We start from the raw sequence: 27,324 nt of genomic DNA on the forward strand, positions 1-27,324 counted from the left end.
CTGGCTCATGTAGCAGCTTCAGATTCCCTCACCCTCTGCCTAACTTCCTCTTACTTCTGTGGCCTTTGTGTTTAGCCAATTAATTTGCTTTTTATTTTAAAATGTACAGAATGCTCAGCCACTGTGCATTTGGATAAAGCATATTCATAAGGTTCAGATCACTTCAGCAGAGCCTGTAAATAATCCCAAAACTATGGGTTTAGTTGGTAAAGATTTTTTGGATTATAGCAAAATCAGCTAATGCTTGATACGGTTCGTCTTCAGCACAAAAGTGATATTTTTTTTCTCCATTTCCCCGAAGATATAGCAGATGAAATGTGTGCACTGATATAAATCACACTGGCTGGTGTTATGACCTACACATGCATTAATCAGCAAAGCCCACATAGGATTCCTGATGTCTGTTTTTACTCAATATTCACAAACACCTAATGTTTATAATTTATAATAAATCTCATATATTTACACATATTACCATAAACAATTTGCAGCACAGATCAGTCAAATGACGTCCAATTTGAAGCAAATATCAACTGATTCCATCCTGGAATAAATACATGAATCAAATATGATGTTCTCAAATCGATGTTCCAACTGATCCACATTGACTCATGTTATCCTTCTTCTGGATACTAATGGGAATGAGTTTGGCTTCAGCTGGGCTCTACAAGACATTCAGAGCAGCTCAGAGTCTAATCTGTCTCCGTACAAACATATGGGTTTGCATGTTACATAAGGGCTGATTTGGCTCAGAATGTGGACACTACTCATCCACTGCTGATGGTTCTTGTACTTCACAGAAAACAAGTCAGATTGGAAATGTTGGAGCTGTAGATGTTACACGCTGGGCCTAAATCTTTGCCAGTGTATTAGTGTTGTTAACCAGACGGATGGCTCTATCAGGGATGGGCTAAAATTGAACTGCAGCTACACAGAACTGAGTAAGATGTAGGTTAATGGACAGGGTGTTTATTGAGTGTTATGCTGGAATGACAGCTTCATATTTGATTCTGATGCATCCCAGTGAGGACAGAAACATTTGCAAATCCACAGCAGAAGACCACATTTTTAAAGTTCTCTAGAGGGTTGCTTTGAACGGTCATATCTGATTACTTATTTTTATTGCATGTTTGATATGTTTGTCTGTGTCATCTGTTTGGTGTGTGTTTGTTTGTTTGGTCTGTCACTAGGTGTCTGACAACAAATAAATATTCATATTTATGAAATATTTTATTTAAAGATAAGTACATTTTCCACCCCCTAATAGATTTAAAGGGCCTGAAGCCTATACAAGGAGGTCCTCGGGTTACGTCAGTCCCGAGTTACGATGTTTCGTGGTTACGACACATCTCCCATTTACTGTATAAAGTTTCGACTTAAGTGGTTTTGCGTCATAAACGTCGTAACGCGAACTTCGTGTTTGGTGTGCGGTTTATTCTGTATATTGGAACAGGCAAACACAAACATTTAAGCTGAAACACATGTTAAATTCAGTGATAATAGGCAGAGCTTCACAAGTACGCTAAACGTAAACGCACTGATTGAATGACATCACTAAACAATCTATTCAATAAGCGTAGGAGAGAGAAAGTGCAAGAGTGTGAGTGCGTGCGAGAGAGAGAGAGAGAGAATGAGAGAGAGAGAGAGAGAGAGAGAGAGAGAGAGAGAGAGAGAGAGAATGTGAGAGAGAGGGAGAGAGAATGTGAGCACGAGAGAGACTGACAATTTATTTTCTACTTTGTAAGTGTGTCTTCAGATTAAAGTGAGAATTCCAGGAATATATGTGTGAATTCCACACGTTCTCACGAGGTGGAGCTGAAGGATGGCGTAGCTGTGTGATTTTGCTGAGCCCAGTTGGTGTACTGATATATTTAACCCAACACTCTGCAGCTCACATAGCACTCAGTTCAGGTAACCAGCTTAGGTGTGCTGACAGTGAATGTAGTGACATACACCTGAGACTATCACCTAAAACAGAACTCTCACTTCTTAAAACACTGAGACTTGCTTGTTTGTGCATGTAGTAGAGAAGTTTGAATTTTGTATTTCTGCCACATAACCACTAGCGGGCTGACCTCATGAAGTCTTTTCACTAATCTTGTTTTACCTCATGGGCATCCCACCCACAGGGCTTTTACTGTCATTTCTGGAGCAACCTCTAGGAGGAGTTCTCACACCGGCCTCTTCCTTAGAGCCTTCATGCCAGGCTGTAATATCCTCTGTTAACACATACTGCAAGAAGATTTAGATCAGTGCTGTTCCTTCAGAGATCATTTATTGAATTTATATACTTAAGATTGTAAGTAATATATATATATATATAAATTTTTTTTTTCACTTTTATAATATTCAGATGTATGCTAGATATGCTAACTAAGCTTCCTCTTTCTCTCTGCTCATGGCAGAGGCATTTGGAGTTATATTTACACAGCTGAGAGACCGCCAAACATTGAAAAGCACAAACTGAAATCAGGATTTTGCTCTATTGCTGCTCCATAGGTGGGTCATATTGCCTTATTTTGCTGTTTCAGATCACTTAAAGATTCACGAGACGGCTAACTGTATTAATGAAAATGCTACAAAACTAAACAACCCAAGTTACAAAAGAGTTTCTGTGGTAATTCAAACTGAATAAAAACGTACAGACTAGTTACTTCAGCCACATACAAACAACTCAAACATACAACACCCCCCCCCCCCCCCCCAAACATACTGTTCCACGTTAAATGACTCTGCTTTTGAGTGTAAACAAACCAGAGAGAACTGCATTTCCCCACAATCGTAGATGCCCCCTTTAATATTTGTTAAGGATATTCACCGTTGGTTGTATATAGGAATCTGCGGATGCAATGATCTTTGTAATAAGTGAGTAATAAAGATTATCTTACATTAACATTCTGTGTGAACAAAAATAAAGATTTTGTCTTGTTTTCTAAAGAGAAGACTTTTTAAATAGTGTAGTTAGAGTATTTCTGCATGGTGCTTTTTTTTGTAAAGTCACTTTCAGTGATTTATTGGCTGGAGTAACGTCTGTATGGTTTAGTTTTTTAGATTGTGTCATGTGTGCAGTTACTGAATGAGCTGCTCACTCTGTTGATCAGATTATAGTCACCTGCTCAGCTGACGGAGAGCTCACGAGAGGATGTGCAGCACTTGGTCACCTGGTCTGTGTGTAATCCACTCCACCTCACCCCTGGAGCAGTGTGCTAATCTGGCATGTGTGTGTACGTTTGTTAGAGAGGGAATATGTGTCAAACGAGTTGTCTGGCCTTTGGCTGACCAATGGTTTGTATACGACCTCAGTGTCCAGAAGAGGGAGCTGTTGTAGAGTGCACTTTCTTGTTTGTTTGTTTCTTTGTTTCTGATGGGGCAGTAAACTCAGTAACTCAACACATTATTGTTATTCATTTGAAAAAATGTTGTTAGATTTGACAATGCCACACTTTGTGTCACATGTTGGTTTCCTGAAGCTATGCAGAGTGGACCATCAGCAGGACAACAACACCAAGCACAACAGATTGTAACCTGACTGTGTTTAGATTAGTCCACGTGATTATGTGGTCATCTAGACTAAAGTGTCCAGCAGGAGCTGAAAGGGCGTTTCGAGAGAATACTAGTCTTCAACCCCTTGTAATTCAGGCACCACATGCAAGAAACTCCTGTGTGAGATCAGTAGCACAGAGGAAGGTTTAAATTAACAGTTTTCATATGTGGTTTGCCTCCTGGCTTTATGTTTGGGGTTAATTACCTGTACCATGCTGGCCATCTGGTTAACAATGTGTGTGTATATGTGGATGAAGAGGGGCAAGGGCAGTTAATCTGGGTTAAGAGATTAGCCTAGGAAAGGACCAGGAGGAGGCCGGCACCGCAGACCAGCCTGTACTCGGACAAAGAGGATGATGGTCAGCCACGATCAATGTCCAACGCAAAGGAACAGAGGAAAAGAGGAGAATAAGATGAGAAGTCAACGCTGACCACAGTGCAGTGCAGGTTGTACTTCTCTCCCCTGTGCACCTCTGTGTGTGTGGCACCTTCTCTGCATCTGAAAACTTGCTGTGAAGCTATCTTCCAGTGGCTCTGAGGAGGACGGCTGATGGAAAGAATAGTGTTTGTACTTTGCAGTTATTTTTACAAAGTCCTTCATGGTGACGGATGATTATTTTTAACATCAGGCCCGAGGCTTAATTTGAGAAATAGCAGAGTTTCTCGACTGCGGTCTGGAGTAGCTGCTGTTTGTTTTGGAGATGCTGGACCGCGTGTAACCTGACACTCTGTGGACTGGCCTCTTTGTTTGACAGAATTGATTCCATTGAAGCCTCTGGAAAGCGAGAGGCCGAGCGTAAAAGAAAAGAGAATCAGAGGAGGCGGGGGGCTCATCTTTTGGAGGCTTCTGTGGGCAGGGTCTTGAAGAAGGGTCCCTGGTGGGCTGTATAGTCCAGGCCCCTCCCTTCGCTCAGAGTGACTAAGAGGGGATCTGGGGACAGCCTTAAGGCTGGTGGGTGAGGGGGTGACTAAGAGACAGAAAGAAAGAGAGAGGAGGGGGTGAAGCCCCTAACACCACCCCTGAGGCCGGCTGATCCTGCAGCATGCTGACATACGTCCAGTGCCTGTCCTCTGCCCCGCTGCTGGGCTGCTCCTCCACCGCCTGCTATGAGGAGCGTAAGGCAAAGCCCTTCAGCCGCAGCTTCAGCTTCCGTAGACACAGCCGCAAGATGGGCAACACTCAGCCCTTTCTCCAGGCCCCGGATCTGAGCTGCACCCCGAGCCCCAAGTTGGATGGTACCCTCCGCCGCAGGCTTCTGGCCTCTAAAGTCCACCAGAGGCCTGAGTCACTGTGGACACCACGGCCCATGCTCAGATTGGACAGTAAAGGAGAACCGGAGCATCCACTCAGGCGCACACAGTCCTGCCGAGAGAGGAAAACTGGATCCTGCTTCTACTGTGAGTGACTCTTGTGTGGTGTTGTTAGAGTTTTGAGACTTCTAGTGCTTTTTATGACCCTGTTATAGTTATAGAAGTGCAGAGGGTCTTGCTGTTGAAGTAGCAGAGTAGTTGGCTGTGCACTGTGGCCCATACACCATACTGCAGATAAAAGTCAATGTATAAAATGTGATGTGTCTTGCTGAAACCTGGTGTGATAAGGTAATAATTTCTGTCATTAAAGTAGAGATACACAGTGGTATATGAGTTGACATCTGACAGGTTTTAAGAAAATATGTTTAGGCATCAGACAGAATTGGTTTTCTCTCCAGTGTTTGGTACAATGTTAAACTTTGGCAAACCTGTAATGTTTAGGTGTTTGTAGTGTTTAAGCAGTTCTGGGCTAACGTGCTAAAAGTGGTTCATTTCCATATTTCAGACGTTTACAATTCCAATTTTGCAAAAGCCAATACGGTAATAAAAAGGAACAATCAATATATTGGCCAGCGCTGTGTAGTGGCCAAGTAGCCCTTAGTAGTATGTAAGCAGTTGTTGCTTGCATTGCAGAGCTGCTTTAATGGTTACGCTGATGCTCCAACCTAGAGTCACATTTTTGAGCCAGTTCAGTTCGCTTTAACAGCTGTGTGTTCTCATTTCTGAGCATTACACCTCTGCTGTCATTGTTTCTGGTGTGACTGCTTTTGTTCTTTCCATCCATGCGCAGATTGCGCTGCTCTGACTTGGTGACCTTTGACCTTCAGCGTGGCAGAGAAGATCCTGCACTTTGACCTCTCTAGGGTATCTCCTATGCTGTCCACCATAAAAGCAGATTCATTCACTTGCTGTCCAACGGAAGACGCTTTATTGATCTTTGATAGTGTCTCACGCTGGGGGATGCATGGCCATTTCAGTTTTTGCTCAGTGTGAGGTATAACAGGAGTGAGGGTTATCATGGATGGCTTGGGGTTTATAAGGGACTGGGTTGTGGTGAAGTACTGTAGTGAGATCAGCACATAAACTTACATATACATAACATGTGGATTTTTGAGGGAAAATAACATAAGAATATAGTATAAGGATCGTGAAGTGCCTTTTTTACACACTGTGCCATCAAAGGTGTGGACTTGCACCTAAATGAACACGGTGATAAGTGTAGGGACTGATCGTACTGCTCGTGGGAACTGAGGACAATCGAGAACAGCTGATAGTGAGCCTTGAACTGGATGTGCACTGAGTGAGTCTGACTGAGGTGATAGGTCTGACCTAATTGCACATCACTGCAAAGACATTGTGACTGCTAGGTTAGATAAGAGAGGAAAGGAGAGATGTCGGAGAAGAGCAGAGCAGAGTTGGATTCTATAGGAGGAGGGGAATTGGAGATGGTGATGAAATGAGAATGAGATGAGGAGATTTAGAAGGTGGAACAGCTATTGGAAATTGCGAGATGAGTGAAGATAGCTGTAGGCAAAAGTGGAATTCACTTTCGAAAACATACTCATGAGCCGGAGAGATACATGGAAATAGTGCAGAGAAGTTTAAGGCGACAGAAAAAGAGCTCTAAACCTTTCTGCTTGTATAGTAACAGTGTGTATACTGAGAGGCTCTGAACTCTGCATCAGTGTTTTATTTTCTGTTGATCTGTTACTGTGTACATACTGTACATAACTGTGTTTCCAAATTTTTGACAAACAGATGTAGTGTCATAGAGTACTGTTCTTAAGTAGTTGGCTTGAATGTGCTGTTCTTAGAAAAATGTTAGATTGATGTAGAACGTAGTCTAACGCATTACTCCAAAGATCGTTTTTGGTTCCATTTGGCACCTATCATTTTGTGCATAATAACCAAATGGCATAGAAGGCAATGAAAATAATTCTGTCAGTTTAATTAGCATGTTGCTTTTAATTTTATGAGCTCACATAGTGCTGGGCGATTAAATAATATTGATTTGTTTTGTGATTAATTTTTGTTCTATAACGATGATAAGCTTTGGGTAATGGATTCATATCTATTCCCAGTTAACACAGCCAGCTGCATGCTATCAGGCATGTATACTCATGCTATTACATTAAATGAACATAGGAGACGGCATGAATATTCCTCCTGGGAAATATTATTTTGTTTGCGAGAGCACTGTTTGTTGCCTGACGTGTTTTTTCTTCACACAAATTAATTTTTTCTGTTTGCAAATTTTGAATTGGTTCTGACTCCATAGATCAGGCTGCTTCTCTTAAACAAACACCCCCAAGGTAGAACGTGTCTCGCCCTGTAGACGTGAACCCGCACCCAGCGATTCTGGTTAGGCTCCAGACCCACAGCGACTCTACAACTGGATAAGTGGTTACAGACCGAATGAATGAATGAATGAATGAACGTGCGAAACTGAACATGTTCTAGCTTTCCCACTGTTCTACGCCGTCTACTAGGTCAAGTGCAGTCTGTTTACAGTTCAGCAGTTGGGAGTGTTTATTCATTTATTTTTTATTATTTATTATCTTTACTCTTTCTGCTTATCATTGCTTTTTTGTGGTCTTTTGAATATATATATATATATATATAGTAATGAACATTTGGTGTATTCAGCATTTTTAGAAGGATGTCCTTTTGTAAATGTTAATACAGTAATACCTTGACTTACGAGTTTAATTCATTCATTGCTCGTATATGAAATTTCCCCATTAAAAGGAATTTAAATGCTATTAATTTGTTCCAGCCCCCCCAAAAGACACACCAGTTTTTAAATACGAAAAATGTACTTTATAAATACCAAATAATGTATAAAAAAATACATACATAATAAGAGAATGTAAAGAAATAAACTGGTTCTATTAAGTGTATTTACCTTGAACATTAGACGAACACGCTGGCAGAGGTGGAGGAGGTTGGGGGAGGTTTTCTTTTTGTGCTCTATTGTTAACTTAACTTACTTGCTACACACTTAATCCTACAAGGCTACAAAAAACAGCGGTATGACAGAGAGGCTTGCACGGCAAAATAACCAAGTGAACTGATCACTCGCTGGGCCACCTAGTGGCAGGTGGCATAGGCTCGCTCACTCATGACTCAGATCTCGACTCGCATCATAAAGCAAAAACATGACCGAATGACGGAGTGAGTATCTGTAATCTGAAAATTCATAAGATGATTCACTCGTATGTCAAGGTTTCACTGTATTGTGATAAATATCGAGATCAATCAATATAGAAAAACTTATCGTGATAACATTTTTGGCCATATCGCCCAGCTATAACCCCACATGTGTTATAGAGTTAGGACAGTACCCGTTTGGTTTGATATTAATAAAAGATATCGGAACCCTTATATTTTCTGCTGGTAGTGTCTTAACAATTGTAACCATCAATGTCAATATGCCATCTCTAGATTTAAATTAATGACCTTATATTTTCTAATGAGTGTATCTTTGACCATTCAAGTGTTGACCTATTTAAATAATACAGAAAATAATCTTTACTGAAATTTTGGCATGTCTTTTATTGAAGAAACTATGAACTTGTGATAAATTGTGGAAAAATATAAGTAGTAGTTTGTCATGTGCTATTCAAAATGGATATTCAGCACTGACTGTGTGTGTGTGTGTGTGTGTGTGTTTTCCCCTTGCACTAGTCTGAGCTAATACCCTGTGACAGTGCAAGATGCTGCTCAGATCCACACTGTATTGTGTCCCCTACACTACATTCATGCTCTGCTGAATTAACCGCCTTAGAGGAGACTTATCTCACAGACTATACACACACACACACACACACACACGCACGCACACACACATACTCTTTCTCTGTTTTCCTTCTAACATTTCTCACCTTTTCTTTTCATATACTTCCTCCTCATTTCTCTCTGTTTCTCTCCATCGCATATTGTTCCACAGTATTTGCCGTGTGTGTGTGCGCGCGCGCGCGTGCGTGTGTGCTTAACAGTTTTAGACACAGAGCAGGTGTTTCACAGATTTTCTCTAAGCCCTCATCAGGCATTCTGGACAGTGGTGGCTCAACCTTTTCCCAATGGCTCTCGGGGGACTGAGGAGATATGGCAGATGTACAGTTACAGGATAATGAGACATACACAAACAGAGTTCAAATCATTCATGTTCTGAGGTGAAGATTCCGAATCCAGAGCTTTTCAGGGTTAACAGAGAGGAGGTACTTATAGATGATCATTTGAATAATTTGTTAATATTTATAAAGTAGTTTGGACAGCAAAGGAAAGTATTCTTCATTTTCAATTGCATTTAGTTTAAAAAATTCCAATTCCAAACAATTTAGGTGCATTTCTATTGGTCCATTCATCATAGAATTTCACACAATGTGAAGGACAGCAGGTGTGTGTGTGTGTTTTCAAATCATTCCCAAGCACTTCACAAATGAAATCATAATAACGTTTTGTAATCTACCAAAACTGGTTAGAGACATGAACCAGTAAGGATCTGAATGGAGCTACTTAAGGGAAGGGAGTGGGTTTTCTGCTGGTGTAGGAGCAGCGAGTGAAGATAATCAGCGACTAAGACTCCAGGCTAATAGCCTTTGTTAGTATCATTAGCATACTGATCCTGACCCAGAGGAATAGCTCAGAGATGGGACACAACAGTAGTCTACAATATAAAATGTAATATCAAAGCACCCCACTACACTCTGGCTTATTGTTTATGGTTGAACTTAATTTTATTTACTGCTCAAGTGATCATGACCTCAACCAGTAGAAACAAAACCAAATCACTGATCTCTTCATGTCCCCCCAACAGTGGCTTGGAGATGCTCCTGGGCAGGAGGTGGAGGATGGTTGGCCTACTACTGTAATCAGTTGCCTTTGCTATTGTTTGTGTCGTCTTAAGCTGTGTGAGTGTAGATGAAGACTGGTGGGGAAGCTTGGGCCCCTTGCCGGGAACACTGAATAGAAATTCTTGGTCTTTTTACTTTGCCTGACTAACTCTTGCAGTTTTGGTCAAGCACCATGACAAAAGCACATTGTTATGCAGTGCCCCCTACAGCCTCCCACCCACTTCCATATCCCCCTTCTGGAAAGAGAGGCAAGACAAAAGAGAGAAAGCACATCTAATTTTACCTCACTTGCATGGACAGGTGGATTCCTGCAGTCTCCTACTTCCTCTATCCCTTTCTCTGCTTCCTGTCTACAGACTCTTACAATAGGAGGGGGCCCTATTATGATAGTATTCTTATCAGAATATCAAAACAAAACGTTTCAGGTCAGTGCTCTTAAAGCACTCACAATATCAACCATGTTTCAACCATTAAAATAAATGTAGCAATGTATTTTGTTTGGTCAATTTGGTCAAACCAGTGTTTTTTGTTGTTAGTCTTGTGCTCTAATAAACCCAGACACTGCCACACTCCGTGACAGCTCTAATGATGAATCATGGTTGTGCAGAACAGTGTGTTGGTGTGTTCTAAGCAGAGCACACAGGGCAGTAATTCAATTGTCTGTGTGTGTGTTAGCAAGCTTGTGTTATCCCTGCACTAATTGTTATACTGCTCCCTCTCCATCATGGCTAGAATGGACTTAATTGAGTCCCCCTTGCCCAGTTAATTTAGTTTACACCCTGATTGGACCTCCTCTTCCATCATGGCTGCAGTAATCAAGTTGTGTTTGGCAGATGAATCTCTGGAGAGTTTGAGATTTGCGTTTGTTTCTTTTGAACCTGTTGTTCCGGTGCTAAAACAGATCACTGAAACAGATGGTAGGGTGTTCATCCAGCTACAAGAACTTCACCAATTGGAGCTGTTTCCCAGCTGTGGAGAACTTAGCATTGCACAACATATTGTTTACTATTTTGCTACAAAAATGTTTACATTTTTACTTGTAACACACAGAATTACTGTAGCATTGTCTTTTTTTTACTTAAGCAAATATATATTTCATGACGTATTTGGCAAATTCGATGATATTATTACATCCATCCATCCATCCATTATCTGTAAGCGCTTATCCAGTTCAGGGTTGCGGTGGGTCCAGAGCCTACCTGGAATAACTGGGCGCAAGGCGGGAATACGCCCTGGAGGGGGCGCCAGTCCTTCACAGGGCAAAACAGACACACACACATTCACTCACACCTACGGACACTTTTGAGTCGCCAATCCACCTACAAACGTGTGTTTTTGGACTGTGGGAGGAAACCGGAGCACCCGGAGGAAACCCACGCGGACACAGGGAGAACACACCAACTACTCACAGACAGTCACCCGGAGCGGGAATTGAACCCACAACCTCCAGGTCCCTGGAGCTGTGTGACTGCGACTACCTGCTGCGCCACCGTGCCGTGATATTATTACAGTAATATGGAAAAACAGGAAATGTGGACAAGGCTGGGCTGCTAAATGTTTGCATTTTAATCATTCTACAGCATTACGTTTCTTTGTAAAGCTGTTTTAGTTAGACGTAGTCTCTTTTTCTAAATTATATAAAAGTTTTTGTTTTTTTTAATCTGCAAAACATGAATGAACAAGAAAAATGTCAAATTTACATTTATATGTGTGTTCTGTTTGGTAATATTGTCATATCTCTGTTTATCTGTCTGGATTTGTCCTGTGATGTCATGCCTGCTTTTATTTATTTATTTTTGCACTTGGATTAATTAAGGTATTGACATCATTGATATATTTTATCATTTTTTAAATGTTTATTTACTCTGCTTTAATTCCATCCATATGAGTCTACCCTCAGGGGAATATCTGCAGAATTCCTGTTTGTTCAGGAGAGAATTAGTAAAAACGTAATGCAGACAGTTTATCCACCTTCTACTTTATTGCCCACAACTGATGCTCCGTAGACGTGGGTATGGTCCGACTCTTTCTCTTTCCATTGTTCATTATCAGAAAGCTGTCAGAGGCTGATTGATTACGATGCTGATCAATATTATGGCGGCACAGTGGTGGAGCAGGTAGTGTCTATGTCACACAGATCCAGGGTTCTGGGGTTGTAGGTCCAATCCCTGCCTCGGGTCAATGTCTGTGAGAAGTTTGGTGTTTTCTCCAAGTGTGTGTGGGTGTGTGTGATGCCGTGTGATCGACTGGTGCCTTATCCAGTGTGTGTTCCTGCATTAATGAATGAATGATTGATGTTTAAATAGTGCAGCACTTCACTGCCCTCTGCTGGCCAGTCATATATGAGGGAAAACATCACAGCGTTTAGAGCTTGTTAGAGCTCAGCTAGTCTTTAAAGCAGGGGTGAGGAAACCTAGATTTTGTTGCATCGTGTACCTGATGTTACATGCCTCTGTAGTCTGTTGGTGTCAGGTTAATATCTTCACCTTAAAACCCAGCCCTGCAGTGTTCTCGGATGTCTATTGCCGGTGAAACTAGGCACAGTTCTTGCTGTTAGATGGCTTGCCGTTTCTCGATTCAGTGCTGGGTTATCGGACACCATTATTGTGGAGATATCGGATGTCAAGCGTGCTTCTGATAGGCACGATGTGTATGATTGATCGGCTTTCTCCACTCCAACTTCCTCTAAGCACACCCCCAAATGCCATTAGACCAGAGGTCAGAATGGGTTAAATGGCCACGGCAGGCTACTTTCTCTGGAATCTGGAGAGGCTTTAAGTGAATTAATATAGACCAGGGCTAATTTACATTGTAAAGTAGAGGCCACTTATAGAGGGCTCCTGTTTACTGGCTTTACACACTTGTCACAGGCAGTTGGCTTTATTTGAGGCACAGAAAGAAGCTTGCAGTTATTTCTCCTTTTTATGTTGTTTATTCTTGTCTGAACTGATCTCATTAATATGAAGCCCTTGCTTCCAGTGTTCATTCATTTAGTGTCTCTAAACAATCTAAAAAAGGTAGTTTTAGTAGCATATTTACCCACTCTAAAGTACCAGTTACATAGGACATGGACCTAGACTCATACACACTGTATAGTGGTAACTCATTGTAGGAATGACGGGGGTGAAAGTCTCTTCTGGACTAGGTCATGTGATACACGAAGAGCTGGTGTGATATAATAAGCCAGGGAATGAATGATTTATCCTCAGCTGCATTAGGCCTTACTTCATCCTCTACAGCTCACAGCCCTAAGAGACTTATTAAAAAGAAAGGGCTCAAAGAGGGATGAGGAGAGAATGCAGGGCTGCGACTGAAGGGTGTATTGATGCTGTAAAGAGGGTAAGGGAAGAGAGAAAAATAGTTTAAGAAAGAAGGAGAAGTAAACATGGTCAAGGCCGAGGGTGTGGGCTGCAGACCAAAATGGAGGAGGATGGTGGATTTTTAAGTGCTACTTATAATTCTACTGTGCTAATGGGCTAATATTACCATGACAACCTCCACTTCAGACCACTCACCCCATCAGTGGAAATACATCAGGATTACACACACAGGGCTACAGACACACAAACACCTCACAAACTTACTTCAGCAATGAAGCTAAACACAGCAAGATTCGCTTTTAACTCCATATAAAACCATCAGTGTTTACAGATTATATTATAACCAATTATTGCTTTATTTAAACGTGAGCACAGCAGTGGGCTTTGTTTGCAACTTTAGTCACTAGGTGGTGCCAGTACTCAGAGAAGCAGGAGAGAGGGGAGACTTGTGTCTGTACCATGAGCCTGCAACTGGTCAAATAGATGTGTAGTTATTAAAATAGGCCGCAAGGCAGTAGCACACCCTGGAGGTGGCGCTAGTCCTTCCCAGTTCGAATTACATACGTTAGTAAGCACAAGAATGTAAAACTACCTTATTAACATAAACATGTATGAACTCAAGGACGGCACAGTGTTGAAACAAGTAAGTGTTGATGCCACACAGCATCAGGGTCCTGGGGTTGTGGGTTCAACCCTGGCCTCAGGTCACTGTCTGTTCTGAGGCCATGTGTGGTGTTGTGTGATGGACTGCAGCCACCCCACTGCAACCCTAAACAGGATGAGGAACTTGCAGAAAATGAATGATTTAATATCGTAACATATTGGTTGGCACAAAGTTTGTAATTTTGATTAAAGAATTTAAAGAATTTTGTTGTTATTATAGGGTGTCACGGTGGTGCAGCAGGTAGTGTTGCAGTCACACAGCTCCAGGGGCCTGGAGGTTGTGGGTTCGATTCGCTCCGGGTGACTGTGAGGAGTTGGTGTGTTCTCCCTGTGTCCGCGTGGGTTTCCTCTGGGTGCTCCGGTTTCCTCCCACAGTCCAAAAACACATGTTAGTACGTGGATTGGCAACTCTAAAGTGTGTGTAGGTGTAAGTGAATGTGTGTGTGTTGCCCTGTGAAGGACTGGCGCCCCCTCCAGGGTGTGTTCCCGCCTTGCACCCAATTATTCCAGGTAGGCTCTGGACCCACCGTGACCCTGAGCTGGATAAGCGGTTACAGATAATGAATGAACGTTGTAATTATTGTGATTAAATCTAATATTCTCCCAATATATTCCCTATATTTACGTAGCAACATCATTCTCACACTGACTGCTGATCAGATAAACAGCAATGAAATCCACGCTTGTATAATTGAGTTGTCAATCTTCAGAAACTTTATAAATTTAAATTCAAATACTTATATTGTCTTATATGATGCAGTCAGTGTTTTCATATTGCCCAGAATTATCATACGTCGGCACCTTTTCACTGTTCAATTCATTCACAGATTCAGTGCCGTTAGTGTTATGAGGCCTCTGTGAGTCTTAGCATTATTAGAAAATGCAGAGCGCATGACAGACGTAATGGAAAAATGATGGAGGCATTTATTTGCTGCAGTTGATCTATGAATTAATCCAGCTCCTTAGGGAGCAATTAGGAGCAGATGCACAATGTCCAAAATGTACCAGACCTTGCTTGCTTCCTTCTCTCTCTCTCTCTCTCTCTCTCTCTCTCTCTCTCTCTCTCTCCCTCTCTCTCCCAACCCCAATCTTCCTATCTTCACTATATGACTACAGTGGAGTGAAATAATTAGAAGAGTGTTTTTAAAAGACTCCTCTCAGCCTCATCCATATTTCAACATATGAGTAAGAGAGGCTAGGTTCTCACCTCTGTAACACACATTTGCACAAGTCTCAGTCACTTAAGAAAATTAGTTGCCCAAGAATCCCTTAAGGTGCCATCATTCACAGTCAGCTCTCCAAAGAGGCCCTGGGGAAATAGTAGCTTGAATGATATTAAAAAAAAAACTTATCATTAATCAATTCATTCATTATTTGTAACCTCTTGTTCAGTTCAGGGTCGCGGTGGGTCCGGAGCCTATCCGGAATCACTGGGTGCACCCTGGAGGGGGCAAAAGTACATATTATTCTTGAAAAAATATAAATAAATTAAATTTGTCTGTGGTTTAACAGTGACAGGGTTTAATTAGCTCTGTGACATGTGAGAGGTGATTTAAAAAGCATGCTCCTCATTAATACAGCATTATGTTTGGTGCTGTCATTTGCAGCTGTGTTGGCATGGCAGTTCATCCACAGCTTCCCCAGTCTTGTTAATATGTGGGGAAGAGGCCCTGCACACTTAGGGAGGCTCTGTAGACACAGCAGGAGCCTTTACCATGAATACACCTTACACACACACACAGCGCGTGTGTCTGTGTGCAATGGTGTGTGTCTGTTCAGCACTACCATACAAACCTGTTAACAAGTGAAGCAATGATTCTGGTCACGAAGGAGCATCCTGTCATCATGCCATCCCGTCTCCAAAGCAACCAGGGCTCAGATATCTCTGTGGATTCATGGTGTGCTGGGCATGAAATCTCTAAAACGTTCCAGTAGGCCATGTCTGAAAGTGTATTACATTAGAGGAAGACAATAAGAGCAGCTTTTAATGGAGTAGTTCTTGAAAAATCTAATTTAAACAGTTTTTTTTTTCTAAATGATATTAAGATAATTACCAGCCAAGACACATATGGTCTAAATTTAACTAATGCATGAACAAAATCCAGACTTCACGATAGCTGCTACTGCTGACTTTAGCTGTACAACTATGTGCTAGGTAAAACACTAGAACGTCTACTGAGGAAAGTCCAGTCAGGACGGCATGGTGGCACAACATGTAGTGTCACCTGGGGTTTGGGTTCAAGTCCCAGGTGTCTGTGAGGAGTTTGGTGTGTGACGGATTGGCGCCCCCTTCAGGTTGTGTTCGCACCTTCCGCCCAGTGATTTTGGGTAGGCTCTGGACCCACCGCGGCCCTGAACTGGATAAGCGGTTACAGACTATGAATGAATGAATAAAACTCCAGTCGTTTTAATGAAACTGTTTCTACTGTTTGAACAGTTTCTCTTGTTTGTATTACGTCCTCCTGTGAGAAGAAAGGCCTAGACTATGGTCTGATGTTCTGATGTTGGTGTTTGCTTATGATAACCCGTTCCTCTCTGTGAACCAGGTGTACTGCAGTACGTCACATTTCAAAAACTGTGCTCTGGTTTAGTGCCAGTCTCACTAAGCCTATGACATCTGCTGCATGGAACAAACCAGACTGAGGACTGTATAATTATAGACGCAAGCTCTGAGGTCCATGGCCAGTGGGGCTCTATAGACACTGTAGGTCTGAGGGGCATCCGGCAGGAAGGGGGAATGATTGATTGATTGATACGTTTAATGCACACATGAGCACACTTTTTGATTATTGTGTCTCAATCACATCCAATCACTGCTGCACATTTAACACTGGTCTAAGATCACATTGGACCACTCTTGAATGTAGCTCCAGTTATAATTATAAAATATTAATAAATTGCTTCTATAAATTTATAAATAAAACACACACACATCTTGGCGGTTTTCACTATAGAGTTTAGGTCCCAGGTGCCTTTTGGCTGAGTGCCCTCGAGTAAGGCACTTAGACTAATTCACCTCTCTCTGTCTCTCATCACTGTAGTGCAGTTCAGACGCTCTCTGGGTGGTCTCTGAGCATGTTTATATAACCGTAATCAACATAGCTATCATTTTAAGTGTCTTATTGACGAGTTGACACGCCACGCATGGTTCATTTTGTTGTAAAGTTATTTATACATGTTTGACGGCTATGGAAATCGGTATTATTTATGGGTAAGTGGTTATTAAGGGGCTCTTTTGTGGGTCTGTGGTAATTGATGCACATGTTTCTGGTTGATGGGCTGTTCACACTAATTAGCACATTAATAATAAAGGCTAGCAGAGAAGGAGACTTTCCCTCAAGGGTTATGAAATCTAGGCCAGAAGATCTAAAGGCAACATAAGAGATGTGCCAAGACATGCATTATCTGTCTTGATGTTGAGCAAGATCATCTGTGTTTATACATTTCAAATGCCATGTCAGTGTCTCAAAGCTACTGAGAGGCTTAATGTGATTGCACCCTAAAGAAGTCAGTGTGCTGGATTAGATGGAGTTCTTGGTGGAGTAATCAGTTAGTCCAGAAAAATTTATATTGGCAAAGATGTCGTATGCTTGTGTATTGCCATTGAAGATGTCTCCCTTGTTTGCCCATCGGTGGGATACATTTCCACATTAAATCAGTGGGTTTCAGCCATCAGTGGGATACATCGCACATTCAGAGGGTCTTTGAATTTCAAATCTGACCCAAAGGGAGAAAACAACAGTCAATGACTTACAAACAGAATGACTCAGTTACACCCTCACAGCTCCAATGGCTCTACACATGCTGTGAAAAGTGTATGGGTGTGTGTTGTATATGTGTATTCCAATGCGTGTCTGAAGACCCCACAGTTGCAGATGTCTGTAGGAAGTTGCGTAACAATATTGTAATAGACTTTTTAGATTTGAAGTTGTTAACACTGAAATTTAAGGGTGTTAAAATTCCAAAATAGTATCAAAACCATCTCTCTTTAGAGTCTATGATTTGCCTACTTTAGTCCTCAAATGTAGACATCTGAGAATGGTGTATTAGTCTTTACATTATGTATGTACTAGGGCTAGCCCCGAATATTCGGCCGGTCCGCCATTCCCTTCACTTATTGGGTAGGTATTCAGTTTTTAATTTTAAATTGGGTTTTTTTTTATATATATAAATGTAGCTATCGATAAAGGCAATGCTCCCCTCAATCTGTATTCAGGCTCTACAATAGTGTAAAAACAAACAAACAAAAAAATGATCTGTTCTCCGATCACTCCGCCGGTATTCAGCCTCAACATAAAAGTCCAGAATGAAGTCAACAATCTACTTACAATAAAGTGTGGAGAAGCTACAGCTAATTTTGTCTGCTTTATACCTCGAATTAGCCGCACCGTGTATGTGCGAGTTCGCGGTAGCTGTAACATAGTCTCGGGATTTTAAAGCAGGCGTCGGGCACAGATTTTCTGAACGATAAACACAACACACACACCGAATATTCGAATATTCACAAAGCTCCTCAGCTCCTAAAAATGGTATTTGGAACAGCCTTAGTATGTACTCACCTACACTCAAATGACATGGGGTTTATATGCCGTTTTATGTGACCTTTATGGTGACCTTAGGCTCATGTGCAGCTGCTCCAGAGCATCACATGTCATGTCATGCTTTTCACTGAACATAAACTTTGTTTGTAAAATGTGCGTATAAATAAAATAACTGTGCCCACAGCGGGTGCATTATAATGAGTATGAATACACTAAAAATAAAGGGTTACTTTTATATATCCAGTGTATTTTAACACTACAGCAATAGGCCATGGATTCGTTTTGAGCATTGATTTAGTTTGAGCCGAAGGTGCCCAGAAGAGTAATACAGATCAGAGCTCCTCATCTCCCCTGCAGAAGATCTATCAGCATTGAACTGAACTTCACTCATTATATCCCACACGTATACTGACACCCAAAGGTACCGTAAGAAGTGCCTGGCCTGGGTGTTGGGGAAATGGTTTGACCTCTGCCCTTCTGAGTGTCTGTGTGTGTGCATGCTTGTCTCGGTGTGTTTGATGGTATCTGCAGAAAAGCTGAATGCTCTGGGCAGCTAAGAATTCCAGCACTCAGCTTGTCTCTGTTCTTTTGTCTTCGGTTCCGTTTCTGCCTCTATTAAGGTTTTCCCTCTCTTTGTTTCTCCCTGAGGTGTGGCAGACAGTGATTGCATTTCAAAGTCACTTTGGTTTTTCTTGTTGTTTTTTCCTCCCCCTCTCATCTCTTTGTCTCCTTCTGTCTTTTAATGTCAGAATTGTATTCTGCTTTGCACCACTGCTTTCTTTTTATTTATTATTTTCCTACATTACTCTTCTTTTCCCTCTTTCTTGTGGTCTGTATGTTTTTATGGTGTGTCTATGAGTTTATACTGCAATTCCTTTGCGTCCTTTGTGTGTGTGTGTGTGTGTGTGTGTGTGTGTGTGTGTGTGTGTTTGTATGTCTGATTCAGGTCGTATTCATCTGAGCTGTGTGTGCTCTTGGGCTCTTGGGCCCACTCTCTCCACAATGGGAATGCCTTCACACAGAGGCCCAGTCCTTTTATTCCCGCCTTTTTTGTCCACACACACATACACACACAGAGACATGCATGCTCACAATACAAGCAGATGCTGCTGAAGAAACTTGTAACGCAACTTGTGTGTAGCCACAGCTCCTTCAGAAGCGTTCCCATGCGTTCACCTGCTTTCTCCACTCAGCACTTCAGCAGCTCAAGGATTTTAAGCTCCATTCCTTCCTTCACCCTGTTGTGTACTAAAGAGCACTAACACACTTCTTCTGCCAGCAACTCTCAGCATGTAAATATATTAGAATCAGTCCAGTGTTGTAGGTTTATATTCACAGTGAAGGTCCTTCTACGTTACTTTCGAATGAAAGGTTATGGACTTTTTGGGGTGATGTGAATGAGTTGGACTCACTCTTGGCCTGGAATAGAGCTGAGCAAGGAGCTCATTTTAGATGTAATGATGTCATACAGTTACACGTAATATGGCGTACATTCATTACGTTAGTGATTTAGGCACAGACAGGTTCGGTGGAAATTTGCTCTGCGTTCAAAACATTGCTCCAAAAGACAAGTATATTTGAGTTTTTTTAAACAATGTGAGACCCTTGGTAATTACAGTTGTTTACAAAATAAGCAAATGTTTACACATTTATTTGTTGTTTCTGTTTGAAATAGTTAGATTTGTACTACAATTTAAATAAGAAATTAAATCTATTGGTAATTTGAAAGAACTAATATTAATAGAACGTTTATTTTGTTGAACTAGTCTGTTCTTGAAATGAATAAAAGTATTTTCAGTGTTTTTTCATATCGCTAAGAATATCCTTATCGCCAAAATACCCTGAAATATTGTGATATTGTTTTAGGGTCATTGCCCACCCTTACTGTGCACAATAAGAGACAACCTTGTCACATTAATTTAATCCATTTGGAAAGGCATTTTTCAGAGTAAGCAGAAACATTTTTGACCAAAATAATACACTGAATCTTTAAATATAATAACATTGTATTTAGTTGAAAATGATCAGGAATCCACAAGACTACTCTGGAATAGAGTACGGGTCTCTCTCTCTCTCTCTCTCTCTCTCTCTCTCTCTCTCTCTCTGTTGTATTGGCTAATGCTAGCTGTAGGTCTGACAATAGAGCAGATCAATTGTGAAGACAGAATTGAAGTGAAGTTCAAGAAAAGAGGCAATGAATGAAAGAAGGTGGCGAGAGAAAAGAGATCCAGGGGAGGGGTTAAGCCAGAGTGACCCTGCATATTCAGTCGTGTATCTGACATGCATAGGGTGTGTGTGTGTGTATGTGTGTGTGTGTGTGTGTGTGTGTGTGTGTATGCCTGTGTTGCTTTAGCTGTCGCTGGTGAGAGTCATGTGAATTGGTGTCAGAGCTGCGTGGGAAAGCAGTTCTATGGTGAAGTCGTTAGGACTCCCCCTGAAGACAGCCCTCTCCTGTTCAAACCTGACTGTTTGTTGTTCATTAATGGATTACACGGCTGTTTAGTGATGACAGTAGCTTCTGACTATGTTGCTAGTTTCACATGCACAATCAGCACAGTAAATAAAATAGAATGGTTTCATTGACAGATCAGATGCCTGTGATTGGTTTGAAAAAGTCCTAAAAGCCCAAGAGTCTAAAAAAAAAGTAAATAAATAAAATGAAGAGAAATGAAATTAAGGGTCACTAGTAAATAAAGCGTCTCATCAGGTTAGCCACAAAGGTTGACGATTTGGGGTTTTGTTTTGTTTTGATTTGTTTGTTTCTTTGGTTCAATTCAACAGAAAAAAAAGTTTGGGCTTTTTTCCACATTCCTCCAATTTGTGCTTTGACATTAAGTGAATCATAGTCAATAGCCATAATGAATAAATCATCTGAAGCAAGTTAAAATAGCTATTGATTTATCACGTTATTGCTGTGTGTTTAGCCGATTTCTCTTTTTCTAAAAATAAATAAATAAAATAATAATAATAATAATAAAAAAGGTCACTCTCAGTTCTTTCTCTAATTCGCCAACCCTTTTCTTGTCTCTCACCCAAATATTTGCAGACATGAAAAACCTCTCAGTAGACAACAGTGCTACTAAGGTCAGTGTAGACCAAGAACAAAAGAGGAAAGAAAGAAAAAGAGACAGGAAATCAATATAGATTACTCTAATAGTCATCAGAGGCCAAGGCTGGGCTGGGAGAAGGGGGGGGGGGGGTAAGTGGAGGATCAGAAGAGGAGAGAGAAAGGCAGGAGATCAGGGAAAGCTACATTTTTGTCTCGGATGCTGTTATGCTTGTGCTCTGCACACTTGAGCTGAGTGCAGTAGTTTGTTTAACCCTGAACCTTCAAAGACCTTCAGATTTCATTCTTCCCTTCTGTGGCTTAATGACCAGGCTAACATTGATATTGACCAGTTCCAAAATTAATTTATCACACTTGAATAATTCTGCTTATTGAGCCCAGGATCTACACCAGTGAGTGGTGCCAGATGAACCTGGTGGTACCCGCTTGTTTCAGTACTCTAACGTGGATGCCTCTACTCTCTTCGTAGACATCTGTAAGTTGAGTGTGGGCAGTATTTCAGATGATTGTTTGTAAAGCTACAATGACACTGGTTAATGGAGGTGGAAGCCTTTCAACTGACTGAACTAGAATCATTATCATAAAAGCTGGCTTTGTCAGTTTCAACCATATGGATTTTTATAACAGTTGATGCCTGTGAGAGTTCACAAGCCTCAGAAGTCTTTTTAGACACTGATGTAGGTTTGACAGGTGTCATGAAACACTTATGTAGGTGTCATATGATCTACTGAAAACTGTCACCAGTAATTATTTAACAAATGCTCCATGGATGTAAAAATATCACAGTCATGCCATGTGTGAAGAAATATTAAATATATGATTAAAGTGTGTGGTTTTAGAAACATACATGCATACACACACACACACACACACACACACACAGTCTAATCATGTCTGAGACACACCTAATCCTACAGTAAAGGATGAGTGGAGGACAATAGCGTGTTAATTACAGTGCCCCGCATCAGAAAGCATTAACAGTGTACGCGTGCCAGACAGCAGGAAACACACATTTGAGAGAGAGAGAGAGAGAGAGAGTGAATGGAAAAAGCATGGACATGTTCAGTAGTGAAAAGCGGCTCTGTGTGAATTTGGCGCTGGATAAAAGGAGGAACACACACACGGTCAGTTTCACCCAGTGACACGCTTTCCTTCACATTTAAACTCATTCATGAACTTGTTACTCGACAGTAAGAGAGGAAGCCTAGTCTCCAAGATCCCTAAAGCTAGACAGGCAGACGCTCTGTGTGTGTCTGTGTTTGATTGGTTGGGGGAGGGGTACCCTGTGTGTGTTGGGTTTAATTCACCCATCATTTGTGGCTCCATTCAGCTCTACATTCGGCCCCCATTCAGCCCCTCCTGCCATTCACATCCTACTGCTTCCCCTCCCCCAAGCAGCCGGACCGTCACACTGAAAAGAATCAGGGTCACTCTCAATATTTGTGTTATATGGGGTGAATTTGTGTGCGTTTTTCTGGACATAACTAGACAAACTGCAGTAATTTATATTATTCTAAACATATAAAAACTATTATTGTTACTATGTTTATGTTCAGATACAGATACTTACACACATCTTATATCATTCCTATACTGGTGTATAGACGCTTACACACACAATATTACTGCCAAAAAACTTATATGTTCAGTAAGGAAGCTTCACAGAACAAGGACATAACATTTACTATTATAATTATTATTATTATTATTATTACATTATTGTGACAGCATACCTTCAAGCTTCATGAACTCCACAACTCTGTGTAAAAGACTATGATGAGTCAATCCCCAGTGTCTGAAGACAAGTTTTGATGGAAAGAATAAGACTTAAAAACTATTTATTGACCATATCATGATCAGTGTCACACACTTTAAAGTCACTTTGAATATTGGCATTAAACAGGGATTTATCTCGGTTTAGTTTCCCCCCCCAGATCCTTATCATTTCTTTTAAGATTTGAAATGTGGACATATATCTGACCCAGTGTCCTGACAATGTATAAAACAAGTGTAGTGTGTGTGTGTGTGGGGCAGGTGGGGATTGTAGACAGATTGTATGTGATCTATATTCTGGTGGCACAGATTCAGTGGCCGTGTGCTAACACAGCAAGCTGGCTTATCAGTGGGAGAACACTCCTTCTGTCCTTGAGTGAAGACGGAGCTTGATGTGCCAAAACACACACACACACAACTTTCATGAGATGAATGTGTAGTACTATATACAGGCTAATATTGTTTAGAAAAAGTGATGCATTATTGTACATCGATCAGACACACACACACACACACACACACACACACAGAGCAGAAAACAGGAGCTACTTGGTAACTAAAGCCCAGATGAACAGAGGGGCTGTACCCCAGCCCTCAGGGAGTTTGTGTGTGTGTGTTTTAGAGAGAAGGGGGTATTTCTCAGGGTTGGGCTTAGTGTGTGTGTGTTGTGTGTGCATGTGTTGGTAGGAGGGGCTAGATGTGTTGAGGGGGGGGGATTCTGAAGTGATGGAGAGAACCACAGGCAGAGTTGTGTGTGAGAGAAAGGGAGAAGCTGCTTCACTTTGAAGCAACAGCAGATACACACACACACGCATTTACCCATGTGCACATACTGACTGGAATAATGGTGTTCATTGGGACTTCACTTAAGTCTGTAATTAAATACTTCAAAAAGAAAGGTAAGGATGCAACAGTTAATATTATTATTATTATTATTTGTTTGTTGGCTAAATTATGCAAATTGCATTTACAGCTCTGTCATAGTTATCTCAGTGTCACTTTATTGCAACCTGTTTGCAGCTGGATTCTTTTGTGTGACTGAGTGTAGCCTGTTTGCATGTTGTGTGTATTACACAAATATCAGCTCTATCTTCACTGTACGTAGCAGTGTTGGATATTTGAATTATAGACAGTAGTTGTGTCTCTTCTCTTTATTGTGGTCTCAAGTATCTGTCTCACCAGGAACGTCTATTGATCAAAACCACTCAAGGGTGTAGCCTCCTTGCTTGTGCTGTCTAAGATTTGTAGCCTCAGTGGTTTTTAAATGGAAAAAGTAGATGGGAGATGTGAGACTATGCGTTAAATCCACTGATTCTGTAGACTGTTATCACTGTGTGTTATCATATATCACCAGGTAACTCTCTGAAACATCAGTCAAACCTGAAATATTTTCCCTGAAGTGAATGTCAGTCAATAACAACATGTTTCTGACACCATCACGCTTCCCTGTAGAAAAGGCTAATTTTGCTTGCTCCATGGGCAGTGTTGGAATGGGACATTGGTTGGGATTGGTACATTTGAACATATTTGCTTAGTATTGCGTGTGTGTGTTTTAGTAGATGCTGATTTTGTTTGTTGCTCTCTTTTAAAGCTGTGGAGACTATGCCCTCTACACACACACACACACACACATTCACTGCCTAGGCCTATCTGCACTCTGTGTCTCCTTTGATATTCAGTTTTGGGGCAGATCAAAAGAGTGCGCTTCTCTTTGAAACTTCATTTCTCTTTCTCTGAACAGGTTGTATTGACTATGCTTTTGAGCAGAAGTGCATTATGCCTGTGTGTGCTTGTCTGTGTCTGTCTGGACTGCATCTACCAGTATGTGCTGTGGGATGTGACAGTAACAGCTGCTCACACACTTGTTTGTGTTGTTTAGATGTTCACACACACGTAGATGGTGATGTTTAACAAACATACACACACTGTCAATAACATGGACATGTGAGTGTGTGCACTGTGTGAAAGACTATAAAACACTCCCGATTTATACATTGTCACAGGTACTATTTAACCCAATAGTACCAGTCTCAGGCATGCTATAAAAACCAGAGAGCTCATTTACTGAATATTGAGCCTGTGATTGGAATGAAAACATTCAGCAACACTGGCCTTTATTTATTAATTTTTTAATAAAAGTGGTGGCCCCTGACCTAGACACGAAATATTGACTTGACAGGGTGGACTTTGCAGAAATTAACTTTGTAGAAAAGTCACAGGACCAATAAAATTATCCACATTTAATTTAAGTGAAGGTTTCAAATGGTTTATTGACCATTTATCTTATCAGTATTAAAATAAAATAGAAACTCCACAAAGTGGATTTCAGCAAATAGCCAATAAACATTTTAAATTTGAGTTGGACAGTACTCAGCTCTTAGCAGTGTGTATTTTAATGGAATGACTTTGAAGAGTTTGAATGGAATTGTGCCGTTTGAAGGTTGCAGCTGTTTGAAGATTATTGTTTTGTACTGTGTATTTGATGGCACATGGCCTAAGCTGATGGCTGCTGTGGTCACTAAACAGTGACTTGTAAATTGTAATTGAGGACAGTTAACAGTAGCCACGGAGCAGAAGTAAGAATGGGTGCTTATAGGCCACTTACGTAGTGCGCATATTAACAACATTTTTGTGTATTCAAGAGTGAGCTCAGTTAACAACTTCATAGCTCCTGTTGCTCCAAAAGTCTGGCAGCTCTCTCAGCCAATGGCTGTGAAGTTTGACAACGACTCTGTCACACCTGTGGCCTCCAGCGGACTTCTATTCACACCTGGTTCCATGCTTCTTCCTCTCTGAGTCGTTCCAATGGCCTTTTGGCGGTGCTGGTATTTTGAGTCATGCTATGAACTCCAGGGGTCTTTCCTTTAGCATTCGCCCCTAAGAAGCATTTAACAGCCCATTTGGAGTTTGCACATACTCCTCCTCTTCCCAAAGATTCCGCAGGACAAGTATTTCAGGCCCTCCTCAAAAGGCATGTTGTTACAGGGAAAGTGACTTTTCGAAACTGACAGGGCTCAAAAGGTGTAGACTTTAACTCAGGGTGGGTTCAGTGAAAAAACACGTTGGTGGTCACTTGACTTTTACTGGATGCTGGATGAAACTAAAGGATTTGTTTTGTTTGTTTGTTTTTCTACAGCTGTGTCTAATCTGGATGAGGAGAGTAAGTGGACAGTTCACTATACAGCACCGTGGCATCAGCAGGAGAATGTGTTCCTTCCTGGGTCTAGACCAGCCTGCGTGGAGGAGCTGCACCGACAGGCTAAAGTCAACCTCAAAACGGCTCTCAGAGGTATCTACACTCAATATAAAAGACTCATTCACACATATCCACTGCCAGACCTACCACAGTTCACATATTTACGAAAATCACCTGGATCTGAAGCAGTTAGAACGTGTGAGGTTCTACTGAGGACATCAAAACTAGACACTGAAAACTATACTGAAAACAGCAGGATTACTGATTTAACTTGTAGTTAAGAGTTGTTTGATTTTCAGTTTGCTATGTCCCTTATACTGCATGATGAAGGATTAACTAAGCTATACTGGACACAGCAGCATTTCCATGTGTTCCAGGCCAAAGTTCAACAGGTAATCTCACAGTCTTGTGTAATCTGCTCTGTTTATGCTGGACACCTGTTGAAGGGTGCTACGCTACTGTTGATTGGATACGGGGCCTGCTGTAAATCAACAACTATAGTTTAGCTAGATCCAGCTCTGATGTAACCTGAGCCATCACAGCCTGGAAGTACTAGAGAGCAGCTGGTCAATAAGACCACAGCTGTTTAATTATACAGTAACAGGTGTGTAGGGCAAGTTAAAGCAATGAAAGCATTAACTGGACGGCAGAGAAAGAGCAAACTCCCACAGAATTTATGTTGTTTGATCAGTGTAAACAAACCATGGAAATGCTTCTTAATAGTATTCTTTACATACATGTTTGTCACGTACATACTGTTGAGAGTGGGAGAAAGTGGGAAGGGTGAGGGCCGAGGGGAAAGAACACAAAAACTCGTATGTATTGAGAAAGGGAGGGGACTCCACTGCGTAGAGGGAATTCTATACAATTAATGTATCACATTTCCTAGTAGATTACAGTCCTCTTTTCCCTCTCCCATCCTCCATTCTTCACTTTTGGATGTTCTTTCTGTTGTCCTCTTTTATTCTGAAGATTTATGAAAAGTCACTGTGGTGGTAAAGTAGACACACACCCACACACACACACACCCACACACACACCCATGCAAGAACCT

General features: G+C 41.3%; 1 protein-coding gene across 6 annotated transcripts in view; it reads left to right on the top strand.

Moving 5' to 3' along the window:
• nhsl1b (NHS-like 1b) overlaps window positions 1-27,324 on the top strand; it is a 113,923-nt gene that overhangs the window by 67,869 nt on the left and 18,730 nt on the right. For 4 of the 6 annotated variants that reach the window (XM_066676361.1, XM_066676363.1, XM_066676362.1 and 1 more), the window contains exon 2: window positions 26,211-26,363. In XM_066676361.1, coding sequence (XP_066532458.1) covers window positions 26,211-26,363 — 153 coding nt within the window. Of the gene's footprint in view, window positions 1-4,846; window positions 4,942-23,872; window positions 23,974-26,210; window positions 26,364-27,324 lie in introns of those variants that run through there. The other 2 variants (XM_066676364.1, XM_066676366.1) reach the window with 2 other exon arrangements.

The sequence above is a fragment of the Hoplias malabaricus genome, chromosome 7, assembly GCF_029633855.1.
Source record: "Hoplias malabaricus isolate fHopMal1 chromosome 7, fHopMal1.hap1, whole genome shotgun sequence".
Classification (NCBI taxonomy): Eukaryota; Metazoa; Chordata; class Actinopteri; order Characiformes; family Erythrinidae; genus Hoplias; species Hoplias malabaricus.